At 37.5% G+C, this 17,009-nt stretch overlaps 1 protein-coding gene and 1 long non-coding RNA gene across 22 annotated transcripts in view; one reads left to right on the top strand and one right to left on the bottom strand.

Moving 5' to 3' along the window:
- Positions 1-6,364, top strand: part of LOC111252853 (uncharacterized) — a 32,213-nt gene extending 25,849 nt beyond the window's left edge. For 2 of the 4 annotated variants that reach the window (XR_015329748.1, XR_002674367.2), the window contains 2 exons: positions 2,823-3,065; positions 6,182-6,364. This is a non-coding gene — a long non-coding RNA (uncharacterized LOC111252853). The other 2 variants (XR_015329749.1, XR_015329747.1) reach the window with 2 other exon arrangements.
- Positions 1-16,856, bottom strand: part of LOC111252848 (uncharacterized) — a 25,377-nt gene extending 8,521 nt beyond the window's left edge. For 4 of the 18 annotated variants that reach the window (XR_015329738.1, XR_015329737.1, XR_015329736.1 and 1 more), the window contains exons 1-10: positions 16,481-16,779; positions 15,808-15,911; positions 15,378-15,449; positions 15,075-15,210; positions 13,730-13,936; positions 13,374-13,469; positions 12,734-12,865; positions 10,737-10,808; positions 10,024-10,194; positions 3,007-3,063 (exon numbers count right to left, since the gene is read on the bottom strand). Coding sequence is in view for 7 of the 18 variants with exons in the window: in XM_086992200.1 (XP_086848326.1) it covers positions 10,746-10,808; positions 12,734-12,865; positions 13,374-13,469; positions 13,730-13,936; positions 15,075-15,203 (627 nt within the window). In the remaining 11 variants the exon portion in view is untranslated. The other 14 variants (XR_015329743.1, XM_086992207.1, XM_086992201.1 and 11 more) reach the window with 11 other exon arrangements.
- Between the last annotated feature and the right edge of the window lie 153 nt (positions 16,857-17,009).

The raw sequence follows: 17,009 nt of genomic DNA on the forward strand, positions 1-17,009 counted from the left end.
TATATAATATCACTCCAGGCACGGAGAAACCAAACTGTGGACGTATTGACTAGCTTATTAAGCATCCTGATATAGTTGCCTGCAGTTCTTCTTGCACTACTTCCACGCGTCAATCAATTTCTTATGGTAGCGGAAAGCTGCCCTTTACATCACTAAATTTCCACTGATATTTATAGAATCATCATTTCAAACCAATCGTATAGTTTGCAGTACTTTACAATTTCTTCAAATTATAAACATACAGTTTTCAGATTATGTGGTCGTATAGGACACATCGGGTGTAGATATGTAGGAGAAAAGGGGAACCACACAAGATCCTTGTAAAATCCCCAATAAACAGTGACCCATTGAACTCGGCCTTTCGTTTACTTTGATCCAGATGGGATAGCTACGTAGACGTGCGGCAGAACTGCCATCAGCTTCGAGGTGATATAATTTTTATATTTTAGCCATGGAAGAAGACTCAAACCCACCCTTGCAATTCGTCTAGATTGTTAATTGTGTTGAAGTACATATGCTCTTAAAACCGTGTTACTAATCACTTCAGAGAGAAAAATGATGCGCACAAGTGTTGAAAGTACAAAGTTTACTTACAAGCCTTCAGGACTTTATTCACGCATATCACATAAAATGTGTTACGAACTTCTTATCAAGTCTCTGGACGTTGTTTAAGTTTTTGAGAACACTACTAGAATCTTCTATACAATAGAATATGTAGAATACACACATGTGCTATTTAATTATGTTCCATGGCTTTCTTTGACCAGGTGGACGGCCAGTAGTGTCGTGCATTCCCAAGTGCCTAACAGTTTCAAACAAAAGAAAGGGCAGATGGTAAAAACAAAAGGGGCATGCACCCATTCCGCAGCTAAACGGAAGTAGTATGGTTGGAAGAATAAATCTAAGAAACCTTTGTATTTTATTACTGAAATCTTCGCTTACTATCGATAAGTGATGTCGAATGAGCATGTCCAATGCGTAAGGGCGAACACTGCAGAATGCCCTGTAAAATGTGTGTATCATATATGCCTTTATATGTTTTTTCGATTACTAAGGAAATAACAGGTTGGTGACGACATCCAGGTTAGAAACTCTTCCCATGCAGTATATGCGTCTACGACTTCGGTCTGTCCTTTATACCCCTCGACAATCGGCCTTGCTAGGGCTAGGTTTCTGAGGCATTGATAACTCATAAAAGTCTGAAAGATGCACTTGCTTTTCCTTAATTCTCTCTCAAAAACCTTTGCCAAGAGCGCCCTCTGTAATAGCGATAGATAATCTAATAGAGAAAATAGATCCTACCGTGTTGTAGCGGAACCATTGTAGTTGAAAGTATAAAGAATCAATTCGTGTCTTAGTCTTCTTAGGAAACTTAAGATCAATATTTAATTATCAGCACTTATAACCTTAATACAGACTGTCAATGAATCCTGCTCGAACAGATGTATATGGCCTACATCGTTCTACATTCTATCTTCTAAATACGATAAAAGTTTATTAGCGTTTTTCGTCCTACAAACCATTAATACTACGTGGTACAATGATAATACTAATAATACAATTTACGCAGCTAGAAGCTTCTCATATATATTTTTATGTGAGAGTTACGCATCTACGAAGTAGTTCGTATGGCAAGTTAGGTTTTAAAAAATACAGATCTTAGTAGTAACCTTGAGCTTGTACTGGCGATAGCTTAAAAAGGATTAGTTTTCTTCAATGTTGTTTTCTGTAGTCAACAAGCCACTTAAAGTATAACGCTGTTTCCATGTTCACTATAGAAGGTAACGTACTTCTATCTAGCGGGGTCGAGACCTAAATTTTAGCATCGGAGTTTCGAATTGTCGAGTCATTGTGAATTTTACGAGTATAATCGTCGTTTTAAATCTGTGAGTGGGCTTTGACGTCATCTGCACCCAAATACGTCTCAACGTAAACCCAGGTATTCTTTACGAGGAAAAAATTTATATTAAAGTATAAAAAGCGCCTCTTGCAAAGCATCGAATATAGTCCTTTTTCTTCACGTGGCTGCCCCACCGAACGTTTGCGGTAGAACGTTGTTTCCATTTACTGACTGGGAATAAATTGCTTGCATAGGTCAAAAGGTTTATAAAGAAGTATGTCATAATACGGGCCATTTATTATTTATTTTCTTCAGGCACTTAGTAATCGTAAAGTAAAGAATGTTGGTACGGTTCCGCCTCCTAACGATCATCGATAAATCGAGAAGAAAGCGGACACGTTAATCACGATTTTTATAGAAATAGACCGAAACGATTTTCGAAACAGTGCTGCGCTTCGTTTTCGATATTTTTCAAGGACTTTCCATTTTTGAACAGAAAAAACGTTAATCATTAGAGAGATCAAGGTCTTTCGTCGAGAAAACCATTTCGTAATATTCGAAGAGCTATACCTAAGTTTTGCAAAGTTAAATATTAATATATCTTTATTATTACTAACGAAAGTTTTACGTGTGTATCGATATTATCAAAAAAGAAAAGCTTTGTATACTAGTTTCTATCTAATAGATGCCCGCGTGCAGTAAAAATTACATCAACTTATGTGAAAATACAATGTATAGTTACTGCATTTGTCTGATCTTACGTTAACTTTGATCATTAACTTACCCATAAGCTTGATACTTAGCCTATGGCTGTTGTTCAAACACGGACCATCTATCTTCAAACCGGTGCTCATAATTTTGAACAGTGTCGGCGTCACAGCTAGATAAAGTGTAGTAGAGCATAAAATTCAAGTTTTTCTACTCATTTTAATGCCACTCAAATAGCGCTGTTATTCATTGCGTGTTGTGTTTTTGTTTGCAGCTTCGAAAATGTTGGTGACCGGTTGGCAAGGCGCTGTAATATCGGCTGTATCAATGTTGGCGTTGTTGTTGTTGTTGGTATGCTCGATGGCACCCCCCTGTTCAGGCCAGTTCTTCCCGCCTTTCGGCTCTGTGGGCGCTCCTTATTTGGGTCATGCTTGTTTAGCTGTAGCGGATCCACTTACCTGTACCGCAAGTGGATGTATTTTTGGGACGGACTCAATGGGGTGTGACGTCTGCACCTGTAAGTGAATTTATGACGAATGATTACTATTCGCAGCTGTAGCTTAAACGGTTTTGATAAGCATCCATATTACGTTTTCTGCCCAAAAAATCATTAAGCAGATGAATGAATGCATTGTTGGCAAATGATAATAGCATCATTCTTCACGTTTATAATCGTGCCACTTTTCTTTCAAACGCGCTTAGTTAATGCGACTCTATCAATAGTCTGTTTAATCGCTTAGATTGTCTATGTGATTTATAGGAAACGACTTATCACATCAAGAACGACGAAACATTTTCACATGGGCAGATAGATTCATGTGTATCTTGCTGCTGTGATTTACGTGTTGACTTGCTCTACTCTTCAACTGTGCAAATTTCTACATGAAATTAAAGAGCAATGTTACTCAATATGGTAGTGGTTGATCTACATGTACAGCTGTTACGCTAAGACTTCCATGTTTGCACAAGTCTGCGGCGCTAATCATATATGCTCTACAAGATATCGTTATGATGGATCTATTGGAATGATTTAGGTGATCTCCTGATTGTAAATTATTTATACTCAAACGACTGCGAAATATCTTATCGAAAAAAAAGGGATATAAGAAAAAAATGCGTCATCGACAGGAGGAGGGATATTTGCATTGAAAAGATCTGCCATATATATAACGCATTTGTTGATGCGAATATAGAAATGTTGAAGATACTAAGCCCTGTATTTATTTTGGTCAACCTCAGGTTCAGTAAAGAAAAAGCTGATAATTTAGCCTTAGAAATGCCGTTTATAGCAAACGTGTCATCTTATACTCACTGGTTAGGTACTTAAAATTTTGTGGTACGAATGACATACTCTAAATCTTGATAGAAATTTCAATGTGTCCAAAAATGGATATGTTTATATTATCTTGTAACATAGCGAGTTTCGAAAACAGCGCCTTAAGGCACGCTTAGCCGTCGTTGGACCCCTACCTGCCTTATGTTGGACTTGTGAAAAAATATAAGGCAGTGTCCACCCTGATTTTTCCTTCGCTATCAGGCACAGAGTTACAAACGGTAATTAATTCGTGTAACAAGTAGTTATCAGCTGTTCTCAAAGGAGCGAGTAGATAAAAATCTAGTTCAAAGATTTAGGAATAAACGTTTGTAGCATACACGTAAATCTATTATGTTTACAATCATATAATCAGGTAAAATGATCACCATTTTAATAAAAGCTTTAATCATATTTTGTTACATAATCCAAGATGACACACGTATTCACCAGAAGTTATAGGTAAACGCCCACTAAAAAAGTTAAACTAAACAAGACGTGAAATGTTTTTGCAAAAATAGCAGAGTTATGCTTTGTGCAGTGCGTTGCTGTTTTTGAGGTGTAGACATATGGGCCTCCGGTCGGACTTGATCAGTGAGTCTCAAACCACGATGAACAGAAAGCCAGGGCGGGTTTTCCACACGAACAAATCACGTGAATATAATCTTGCTATCAAGCATAGGTTAATACTCTAGTGTGGTCACCAAAAATTTAGCGCGGAAAACATCAATCTATGAAAGGTACCTTGGCATATTTGACAACCTTGGCAAATACATTTTGCCCGGAGAGAAGAAGTTGTGTTTAGGAACGTATAATGAGCATCGGCGGCATCGTTTAGGTGGTCCCAAAAAAAGTTTTCGTTAAGATAGTTAAAAACTAATCCAGAGGGTCGGCTCTTGTGAATAAGCATATTGAGTTTCAGTTACCTAGTTTTCTAAAGACAGGATCAGTTGATATACTAGAATAGGATTTCCATCTTAAGTGCATCAGGCCTCGTCTCAGAACGTGGAACTTCCAGACGGAGCTAAAAGTATTGTAGTCGCTTCATTATCGTACGATTTTGGTTAAAGTAGCTAATATTGAGTACGCAGTACAGTTTACTGAGAGCTATTATACGCCTGCAGGCTTGGCCTATTTTACCACAATAGGCACGTCTTCATTTTTCATCGCTAGTGAGTCTCGACGCTGGTGGAGATTTGCCAGCTACTGTTCGATCCTATTTGGATCGATTCTGGACGAAACGCGTCCATAAGTTAGTTCAATTTCCGTGTAAATTAAAAACACCAGCCATTGACCTAGAGTATTACTCTGAGCTATGGCCAGGTTCTACAGTTGGTAATTCAGTTCCTACGATGAGCGTTGTGTAGATTATTGGCTCGCTTTTGCTATTACAATCGCTAATTTTAATGTTCTGAAACTAATGTTCAAACAACGTTCATTGCTTCGGTTGCCGCTGATTGCTAACAGAGATCAGGGACTCTGTAAAGTTCACTGGGTTCACTTCCATCTCGTGAACTATATTTTTTCTAATAAAAATCTTTCATCTCTTTGTAATGCATTATTGCAAAATACCCCTACATATCCCTACTTGAAGCCTTTACCAATAAACAAGATTGTAATGAGCGGCTTATTTTGTCTACCTACCCCTTTAACAAATCTACGGCAGACATAGGTTGGGGGGAAAAAAGAAAACATAGCTCGAAAACGTAAAACAATAATGTAGAAGGCAGAATGACCAAGACGGTATTTACAAATAGGCTTGAGTTTCTTAATAGAGTTTACGAAATTGCGCTTTTGCTTCAAATATGCCTTGGTTATCGTCTGTGAACAATATGGGATACATTTAGAAAAATGCACAGTTAATATTGTACATGGACCATCTAGCTTCTAGGAAGCGACGTGCCACATTTTGACTTCGAAGAACATAAAGGCGACTACAGTTTAATTAACAATGGGCTCACCATTTCATGATAGTAGGAAATATTGAAACTCCGTTAACGGTAAGTATATACAAGCTGTTCAGAAACAATGCAGGTTGATAAAGTGCTCGGTTGATATGGAGGCGGACTAAAAGCAATTAAGATAGTCCTGGAAGAAGTAGCTTTGCGGTATAAAAGCCCTTAAAAAACCGTTATTCATTTGCGTATATCTGCAATCCTGCATGCAGATTTTCTATGTTCAGGAATTCTATTAGCTGTACCATAAAATATCAGCGTCAGCCTTATAGTCGGTCTACATATAGTCAGCGTTATTAATTATGCAGTGATTTTGTAAACCTGTCAGTCAAAGCATATCTGTCTTTATGATTATTTAAATTTCAGGTCCAGTTGGAGTGCCTATGCCAATGCCAGTGGGAATGCCGATATTCTAACGAAAGAAAAATCTATATACGTATATATACATATACGTATAGAAAGAAACGTATGCGGCCGGTGTGGTTCACGGGCGCCTTATTGCTGAAAAAATTAATGAAAATAAATAGAAATTATATTTGCATAGACAAAGTTTAAAATGTTTTTGACTAGTTCCTCGATCGGCAAAACACAAAGCGGACTTAACCATGTAACATATTTAAAAAACATTCCACGCTTAATGCAGGCGTCATCTAAAGCGTTTGTTTCTTATATATCTGGATTACTTAGTTATTTTAAGTTTCAGAAAAAAATGCGAAGGAGGACGTTTTGCTCGCGTGCTCCGTGCGCCCCAAAACAACTTGAACTTTGGATCCAAAATAGAGCAAGACACAAAGATAATCATTTTGAATACTTATTTTAACCTTAACTTGAAAACTTATTTTAATTTCAGTTTGAAATACCTGTGTATATATTTTAGAGAAAACTCATAGATTTGATTTAAAATCCGTTCAGTGGACACTAACATCTGGCAATATAGCTTGATTAAATTCACAACGTCAATTAGTTGGAAGACCTACTTGCCCCGCAACGAGTCTCACGTTCTTACGAAACGTGGAACTCTTTGCGATTTCCACTAAAGTCATTTGCTAGAACTTGGTTAAATACGAAAACATACAACTCCAAATTTGCATTTAAGTTCACCATTATGCGCGCATATACGAGGAAAACACATCGTTGCCTAAGGATCACAAAGTTGAAATTATTAAAATACATCCCCATTTGTCTTCACACGAATGTAAGTGACAGTCAAACTCATGACGAATCTCAAAGATAAAACGTGAAGTAGATCTTTTTCGTACAAAAAAACTCAACGCACTATCATAGAAATTCAAAATCGCAGCATAAGCTAATATCCTCTTTTACACGAGATTCCCCGTACCCAATATCCAACATTTAATCTCCTTCATTCCATCACACGTATGGTGTAGCATATATGCCCAAGATGACGAAGTATTATTAGAATCGTAAGAGAAATATCAAGGAAGTCACGCAAGCACCACTAGGATTTCTTTCGTGTAGAGATATGTGTTGTTTTTAAGGTGTCTTCGTCCAGTATTTTTACATTCAGTAATAACTCTATTGATAAATTCGGGACCACATATACCCAGCTTTCATCTCGATAATATTCACCAAATATAGCTACAAACTATATGCCTCTAGATGCCAGATATTACCAAGGAGGACCAGGAAGTTCGTAAAACGCGTTATACATTTTGTAGCTGGTTGCAAGTGGGGCGTCAGATGCCGCCATTACAGAAAAAACCTAAGGAAAATTTCTGCGTCGAAAATCACGCAAGCGTTTACGTATATTAAAGATCCTTTTGCTGCAAACATCATTAGCGATTATAAAGGAAAATGCAGTGTTAATTGCGTAATATTAGAGTGAATGTAGCATTATCTTGAGAAAAATTATAAGCTTTTTTAAGCAATCACTCTTTCATGTAACGTTCATGTAAGGAACAGGCGGTTGGTAATGTGCATTATGCTAGCACACATCTGCTCCAAGAAGCGTTAGCTAAAAAAAAGTTAGGTATAATAATGCGAATGCTAAGTATACAATGATTTAATAGGCTTAAATATAGCTATACATAATCTATCTTCACTTGTTTATGTTCTTTATATGTTTCATTATATGTTATATGATAGCTCAAAATTCGATCTGAGCAGAATAGTTTTGGTTTCATTAGGAAACACGATCGCAACATACTTATCAAGAGACATTACCTATATATAAAGATATACATATATATTACATATATATAAAATTTAATTTTCCAAACTGTGATCTATATGTCTGATTTTTTCTCTACGCATCTGTCACAATCAGTGAGTATTGCGATAGTTATTGTACCACATTTACTTCACAGTACACATTGGTTGACACTTTATATTTCCATCGAAAAAGTGCGAAACCTACGTTTTTCTCAGTCAAACCATAGCCATATACATAGCTCATCCGTTTAGATTTCTACCTCTTTACAAAGTAATCAAGGTCTAGCTCGTCACGGTCATTTGTTTGAGGACACATTTTATCACTGTCTGTAATCGATATAAATGATAACGCTTCTAATCGATTTCCGTTGAATAGGGTAAGGATCTACTGGATGTTGAGTACTTCACTTCGCGCACTATATATATATATATATATATATATAAAATGCTGAAAAAATCTATGACAAGCCTTTTACATATTCAGTTAAATCATTACATATAATATGTATGTAACGCGAATGTGCTCTGAGGAGAGTAACGTACCTACGGCGCAATCTGCAGTTTAAATTTGTTGCGGAACCAAACCCGCCTCATGGCCGGCCTCTGTTACGGATAATACAGCAGAATCTCAGTTTAGCTCAACCAAAAAGGTACGTAGCTTTAAATTGTAGATGATCTTGTTTATATTATTAGTTATTCTTAAAAAAATCACAGCAAACCATTGTACACAATATTAATTGTCATATTTTTTTCAGTAAAATATTAAATGCTTGTAAAGATACAAGCTACAATATATGCAGAGTGCTAGACTTAAAGTGGAATTGGTACTTCGCGGTATCACAGACGCGTTCATCCGAAACCAATACTATTAGAGCTAAGCCGTTTTAAAGAGGACGTAAACTAACTAAGAAAGGATTACATGAAGCACCAATAAAACAATGAGCTTCTTCAGTTTCTCTCCTAATCGATAACGCACCGCATAGCAAATGATTGTATTTTGCAGAAATAAGTTGAATAAACGAACAATTTAGAGTAAACAAGGTTTATCGACTGTTAACGTTTCGATTAGATACTTGATTTCATGTGAGTGTGCCTAAGATGTTATAGATTGATGACAAAGATTTCAGGTACACGTAAAGCAGATCACCTTCTTTGACAACCAACCGCTCAGCATCACCACAAATATCGATTCGCAGAAGCGACCGGTCACGATCCAGATGATGTGAAGCTAAATCTCTGACAAAAATTCAGATTCTGATACTTCATACGACCATAATCTTTACGTAAAGGCAATACCATTAGGAAAATAAATTTATCTGTAGACAAATTAAAAGTAATACACTAAAATCAAACAAAAAAGAAATACTCGAAGAATGCAAGGTCAAATGTCTTGTAGCACCGAATCTTACGAACCGATTAATTTAGCTTTGGCTATTTGCTAATCTACGTTTGTTCTATTTAACCACACCGAAAAAATAACCGAAAAGCCTAGATTTGAATCCTTTGGAGAGCGAGACTCCACCAGGTCCCGAGACGACAATGTCGACCCGCTCACTCATACTCTCAAAAAGACAATTGTGAAAGGAGTTTTTTTTTAAAATAAACCTGTGAACCGTTTAGGAAGTGAATTAAGATCGTAGCCAAGGTTAAACGGATGACACTTAGCAAACGCAAAAATACTGTAAAAACATTTGTTTTTTTGTAGTCTTAGAAAAGACTCGGTAAGCAAAGAGTCGATTACACCTTGTGGAGGTTAATTTTCACTTACGTATTTCATGCGTGCAGTGACCTACTACAAGTGACAACTCGTATAGTTTAACAGCTTATAAAAATGATCCCATTTCGGATTCACAGGCGATACTTAGAGGCTTTACACTAGAAGACCTGTACAGCCTTATGTTGAATAAACATATTTTATATAATGTATATAAAAACGTATAATCGAAAGGCAATCGTTAGGAGTTAATGAAGAGTTTACTGACTGTCTGAACCTTTCTCCTTGCAAGAAAACGATTTTTTTAAGAGATAATGCTTACATTGACTAGGTTGACAATGATTGCTGAGGAGAGATATTTAAAGCAGGCAGAATCAGGAAAGCACTGTTATTAGTATTATTATTATCCTCTCGCTTATCTATTTCGGCAGCTCTTAATGATGATCAATATGGAGCGAACAGCGTACACTAGGCCACAAACGCAACAGAGACCCTGGAAAAATTGGAGATAATTATTATTTAGTAAGCACTGTTTCAGTTCGGGATTACATTAAAGGAAGGCTGTGAATAAAAAGGTAACAGTCGATGTCACAGCCTACTTCTATGCTCAGCACAGTAGGTTAACACCTTGAGAAGATGGTAATCACTACTTGAGATATGGGTCTATATACATTTTCAAATGTGTCCCGTTTTCTTCGGACAGGCTATTTTCACTATAACGAGTTGTTAGCAAATCTGATCTACACACAGAAGCAACAAAAAACCCATTACTATATATATGTCTATTTATATATATATATATATATATTGAAAACTGAAGCAAACATTAAGTAAAACTTAGTTGAATTGTCTGCTAAACTCTTAACTTAAAACTCGATGTTAGATTATGTCAAAATATTGTCTATAAAAATCGACAGGATAAATGTTTTCAAAAAGATATAACTGCCAACAATATTCCTTCCATGGAGCTTTCTTATAATAAGACAAACTGGACATGTAAACTTTCTACCGGTAACTGAAATAATTAGAGGTTACCTCTGCTGTCTACTTGAAACGCTGCCCCAATTGATATAGCCATGCAATATAGATTTTTTCGCAGACAACGACCTGCAACAAAGGACTATTGTTGTTACAGGCTGAACGAAGTAACATGTACTACTAGCGAATTAACCCCTCAATCATTTGATCTTTAAAAATATATAAGGGATTAATTACTAAATAAGGATGATCAAAGAAAAAAATACCGTTTTAAAAATTACGCGTCTCCAAAATGGCGAATACTCCTGTAGGATACATAGGCAACATACTGCAGTACTCAGATCTTTAAAAATAAATCCGAGTTATAATGCTTCGTAGGGCTGTTCCGATATCGCAGACGTCGCATTTTACGATTTGCTTTTAGCATCCATGTGAGCACCCTTAAACATTCAAGTGGAGGCAATGCATCTCACACAATAGTCGTTCAGCAGCAACGACGAAAGCTTGAAAAACTATTCAATATAATTAGCGTAAGATACGTAAACTATAAGAGGCACCAAAGGAGGTGAAGCTCGCCTGTAAAAGAATTGACCTTTTCAAACGCAATGCTTTAAGAGCTATTCCTCGAAGTAACTCGAGAATACACAGGTGTGGAAAACGTGCCCTGGGATGGTAGGAGAAAAAGATGGAAATAATAGAAAAGTATAGCAAATGGGCTTATACTTCTTTCAGGCACTACACTAGTTGAAGACGGGCAAAAGCTGGGGAGAGAAAGGAATCAGGGAACGGAAGATATAGCAAAGTGGAACATATTCACGTGACAGAATAGAACCCATTATTATATAATATGAATACAGAATAGACTGACAACATAGAATCAGGCACGAAAACGTACTGCATAGTCTCTTAAGACTCGCACCAGCTTCAAATTGCACCTGCATCTGTCACAAATAACAGACGGGCAAAAAAGGGTATGAAAAAGATAAATATCGAACACCTAGCTAGCTAAGAATATTGCTACGTCAAACTAACTGATTCAATGAAGGAGTTGAAAAAACAATACAGCAGTATGCGAAGACAATTCGAAGTTGAGTTAGTTCACGAGGTTAGAGACGGGGTTTTACAGACTAGAGGAAGAAAACTCCAAACAAGAAGCGGTGGATATGTAAATTTAGCAGAAAAACCACTACTTCTAGTAGCATTTATTATTAGACTATAAAATTAGATAAGCCCTGTAGGCGCACGAAGACAATCACAGCAGAGAAAAACAAGCTGAAGAAAAACTTAGACGAGGCTCCTATGACTTCTCCCTTCAGCACTCAGAAACTTACCGCCTGTACCAGATACTGTAGTCAATGAGACAGTGGACGACAAGCAAAACTTAGGGGGAAGAATAAAGACAAGAAAGAGGCCGCTCTTGATAATGCAAAGGCGGTAGAGTCAATGGCCGTAATAGTTACATGAAATACAGTGGTTCGTTTAAGCATCAAATTAAGTTTTCTGAAAATAAATTTTTCACAAAAGACCAAGACCATGCTGATCGCAAATGGCTGAGAAAAATATCTTCCTCTTACAATGCAGTATCCCTCTGCAATAGTTGTGATAAGCCTATTGATAGGATTGTTAATTAGCAGAGAAACGACGCTGTTGAAGTAATGTAAGATGGAGCTCATTGCTCACCCGGTTAAATGTCAACGACGATTGGGTCCTCAATGCTAGACGTAGTGGTTGCTAAAAAATCTGCCGTTAGGTTCTTGCACATCTTTGAAGAAGTTACGAAAAAAAGCAAAGAAGGAGGAGCGCTAGATACACACATCCGGAAAAAATTGACGGTGTATCATTAAGACACATGGTTAAAACCTGTTCGCGGCTGATCGATTACCACACCTAGGTCATGGTCAGAATAGGGGCAAAACCACGCACAAGAAGCAACAGAGGAAAAAAGGAAAAGCCTGCACAGAAATCAGTCAGCGTAAGAGTCAAGTACGACTTTACGCCCAAGGCCACTTTCAAGGCCACCAGAGATCATTTTAAATCACGTTAGGCGGACATACGTTGGGTCCGGTCGCAGGATTCAGGGTGGAGACGAGCCTAGCCGTGAGACTCCGCTTGAGGAGATTATCCGTGATAGAACAAACACGGAGGTCTCTGTTCGGAATGCAGTTGGTCACTTTGCGGCAGTCATCCTGCGCGATTTGAAATAAAAATGACTGCATCTAAACCGAATATCCGAAAATAGAAAACAAGCGTGCTTCGTACTATTAGTTGACTGACCCTTTTTCATGCCTGCAGTAATATCCAGGATTGAATAGAAGTTCTAGATGGCAATAAAGAAAATGGAAATGACGCATCTGCGGAGCATATATGACCTTTTCTGAGCGTCATGCATGCAGAAGATTAGGCAGAGATACGCCTTATTTACGAATGAATATCTGGTTTTGTTAATTCAAAAATTTCACAAACTACGAAACGGTAGGATGTGACATTAATCAATGGTTTCTACAGCTTTAACTATAACAGGTATCGATTGTTCAATTAGCTGGTCAGCTGCTGCAGTCACTTCAGTTTGCAAATGTTTTTTTTTTTGTACTTGCAAATTTAAGCTTCGTATACTCAAAAGCGACAATGTGTAACGCTCCTAATAGTACAATCTAAAAGATTTAGTAGGAGTAGGTGCCTTTTTGGTTAACTTACTCCAAGCGCATAGTCGATACTGTTTTCTGCCTCCACGAAAAAGGCTACCGAGGCGCAGGTGCTAAAGATAGCCCCAGAGGTTGCCGCCATTAGGTACTGAAAAATATACAGCACGGACCTTAACGTCAAATTACTAATAACACATCAATGGCTAAAAACAGGTGCTATACTGACGCAGAGTTATCATAAATCAAAGCCATTTATTCATTTACGAAACGAGAAATGGCACTATGGAATCAACATAATAATAAAAGTTATTAAATTGACTTGCACCTAAATTGGTACTCACTGTTCGTTTAGAGGTCCCAAGGATCTATGCTAGCTTACTCTTATAGTAGACAGAAAACGTTACTTACAAAAAGCGATGACTGAAGGCTTTCGGCATCAAAATTAGACAGTGTAGCTCCTGCAACGATAAGTAAGTCAACATAGAAAAGGCAGAACATCGAGGCAATTACAAATATGGGTGTTGGCTTGGGAGCCACGTAGACGGTTAGTTCAGTAAGCGTGTAAATATGAGTCCGCGAGCTGACGGCTGTCACGAACGCACAAAGCGAACACACCTGTCATCGACGCGCATATTACACGAACAACACAGAGGACACAGAAATGCGATACGAATTAGTCAACGTAAGGGATTTTTATACTTTATTTGAGTAGCATTCATGCTATCCATCCGCTACCTTAAAGAAAAAATAGAAATTTTGTCTAGTTTGCAAAATGGAATTAGCTTCAATGGAAGCTTCAAGACGGGTGTGGAATACGTGTTTTATGAATTTCGTCTGCATTTCGTCTTAATTAAGCTTGGATCGGACTTGATATATTTCTTTTTGATATGGATGATCTCATGAAGGAACAACGGCTAGTTTACACAAACATGCACACGTGTAAAACGTATTTCAACCAACAACAGATTATGACCTTATTATTTACATATATCAATAAAGATTCTAAATATGGCAGCATCTGCAGCAAACCTGCATAGAAAAACAGGTGATTTGAATACTGGATAGGCGACCCAAACGATATTACCTTTAATGATTTCGAAAAGGATTTAGCCTTTACTGATTAATAATTAACATGTACGAGTGTCTTCTTGTTTCCAAAACAGTCTATCTATAAACTCATGATCGCCATTTGTATCCAGCAGTGTTACCCAAAATGTGCGATGTTATTACTTTTCGATTAATTTACTCGTTTCAAGAGCGATGTGGCTAAAACCTTGGCGAAGTACAGTATCACATCGCACGTGTCCTTATAATTGCTTATTTGAAGCTGTTCTTTCAAATTTCAATGAAACTGTAGCGTGAGCCACATAAAAAAATATTACTTAATGAAATATCGTCTAGATATCGACTTCTAGAAAATCAATTCTCATCACCTGTACTAACGAATTGTAATGTCTACGTAACATTCTTTACTTTATCATCGATGTGCCATTGGTAAAACGCCAAACATATCCTATCGGTACGTGCCTATGTATCACGGCCTAGCATAGAGGCTTTACTTGAAGTACTTACACAAAATATAAATAGATAAACAAATCATATCCGAATCCCCGAGTGGAAAAACTCAAATTAAAATTTTTATGCCTTACACGCTATGCGACCTTAATTCACAGCATGGTTTGTTTACGTAAATAAGTATAAATTAATGCCAGCAGTGTATAATTAATAAATACATATAGGTAAGTAGACGTACGAGTTGAATCATCGTATGGATGCCGTCAAACGAGGACGCGTACGCCAACGAAAGACCCAACTCCATGGGAGAATTTTTAGGCATTTCGGGAACGAAGCGGACGCCATACGGACGGGTTGGAGATGCCATTTTGCCTCTGTTTGCAATAGATGTAAATGATTCAGTTATCTTCGTTAATGTATTTGAAACAATCGTTCCGAGCATCTATCGTTTCGAATGTGATACATTTTAATACAATTAAACTAGAGTCTAGATTCTCGCATTATCGGCTATAAAGGTGAACGATCTGTAAAAGACACATACGATTGAGTCGTTTAGTGATCGAATGAAACGTCTGTGTAATGAACACACTCCGTCCCGGAAATACTCTGGCATCTGTAAACCAAATACGCGAGTTCATTTCACGTTGGGCTTATCTAAGATTATAATATTTGTCGCCAATTAACTGTTTTCAATAAATAATACCAGCGCAGCATAGTGATTCGTACTTGAGGACATTTTTCCTACGATACAAGATGCTTACGTATCGTACTTAATATTTGAGCAAGTAAAACCTGAACAATACCATAATATTACGAATAAACTAGGTACTTTCTAAGGATATATTTTGCTAAGGTGCTTCATAACTCATTTCGAATCTTTTTGTTTCGCTCCATAAAGCTTTATTTAGAGGAAAAATAGAATAAATAATCTTTACGAAAAACGAATATGCAGCATGAACAGTTCACTTTACCTATTAACTAATCTTTTCGAGCGACTGGACCGACGGAACTTGCGACTGATACCGTACGGCAGTTAGCATTACTGGTTGTTCCGGAATCTGAATCAGTTTACAAGCTGCTTGAAAATAGAAGCGAGGTTTTGAAGATGTCAAAAAAAGAGTCTGTATCAATCAATGTGAATGTGCGTAACTAAGTAAATTCTACAAGTCCTAACACAGGACCAACATTTTTTCTTATAAAGATTTATCCGAGTGCAAACTTATGATATGCGCTTTTATCTACAAAGCCAATGTTACACAAGCGCTACGTCGTAGACTGCACAACGTAAAAAAATTGTGTCCAATTATTCATTAAGGATAATTAAACACATTTTGAAAAACCTCACGCGAATCGAACCAGTCGATTATATTTTCATGACAGCGGATTAAGTGGTGATTTTTACGGGACAAAGAAGTATATTTCTCATTGAAATATTCATGCACATTATATATGGGCACTTTGATTATATACATGGACTTTGATTCTACTCGAAGGCGCTGGCGTTAGCTACACATCCATAATATTGCGTGCGGGTCGTGGAATCCCGATTTGCTTGTATAGCATCACAATGCCGAGTTATTAAATCAAGGCGAATTTGTTATTAAAGAAAAAATAGAAAACATTATTTTGTCTTTCCGTAGCTACCTAGTTTTATAGCGAGGGCTCAACAAAGCAGAACTTATGGATTTATGACAGGTTTAACACCAGAAGAAGATGTCACAAGCAACTTCGAACTCCAGCTTGAGAAAAACTGTAGAACGCCACTCATTGGTCACTGCACGCTTAACACATTATCGCTCGGAGGCGCTCCGGGTATCCGACAGACGCCAGCATTTCGACTATGTGAAACAAGTGGCGACACTGCATCGTTCAGCAGCTTAAGATTCTATTTAGCCTAGATACGATAGAAACCGCACGCGCGCCTACACAGGCCAGTTAATGATTGTTACCGCCAGCGCTGTCCTCTTGGTTGCTGGAGCCGTGCAGATGTCTCCTCGCCCAGCGCCTCCTCGCAGAGATCAGCAGCAGCCGCTTTAGCCGTCTAGCTAAAAGATCAATATGTCCACAACGTACGTGTTACCTTGTAGCTTTGCACGGCCAATCTGATTGCACTGCAATTATAGTACAATCAGATTAGCAGAAAGCGCTTGTGGGATTTTGACCTGAAACTTAC

This window comes from Varroa destructor, unplaced genomic scaffold (genome assembly GCF_002443255.2).
Source record: "Varroa destructor unplaced genomic scaffold, Vdes_3.0 BEIS01000006.1, whole genome shotgun sequence".
In the NCBI taxonomy this organism is placed as follows: Eukaryota; Metazoa; Arthropoda; class Arachnida; order Mesostigmata; family Varroidae; genus Varroa; species Varroa destructor.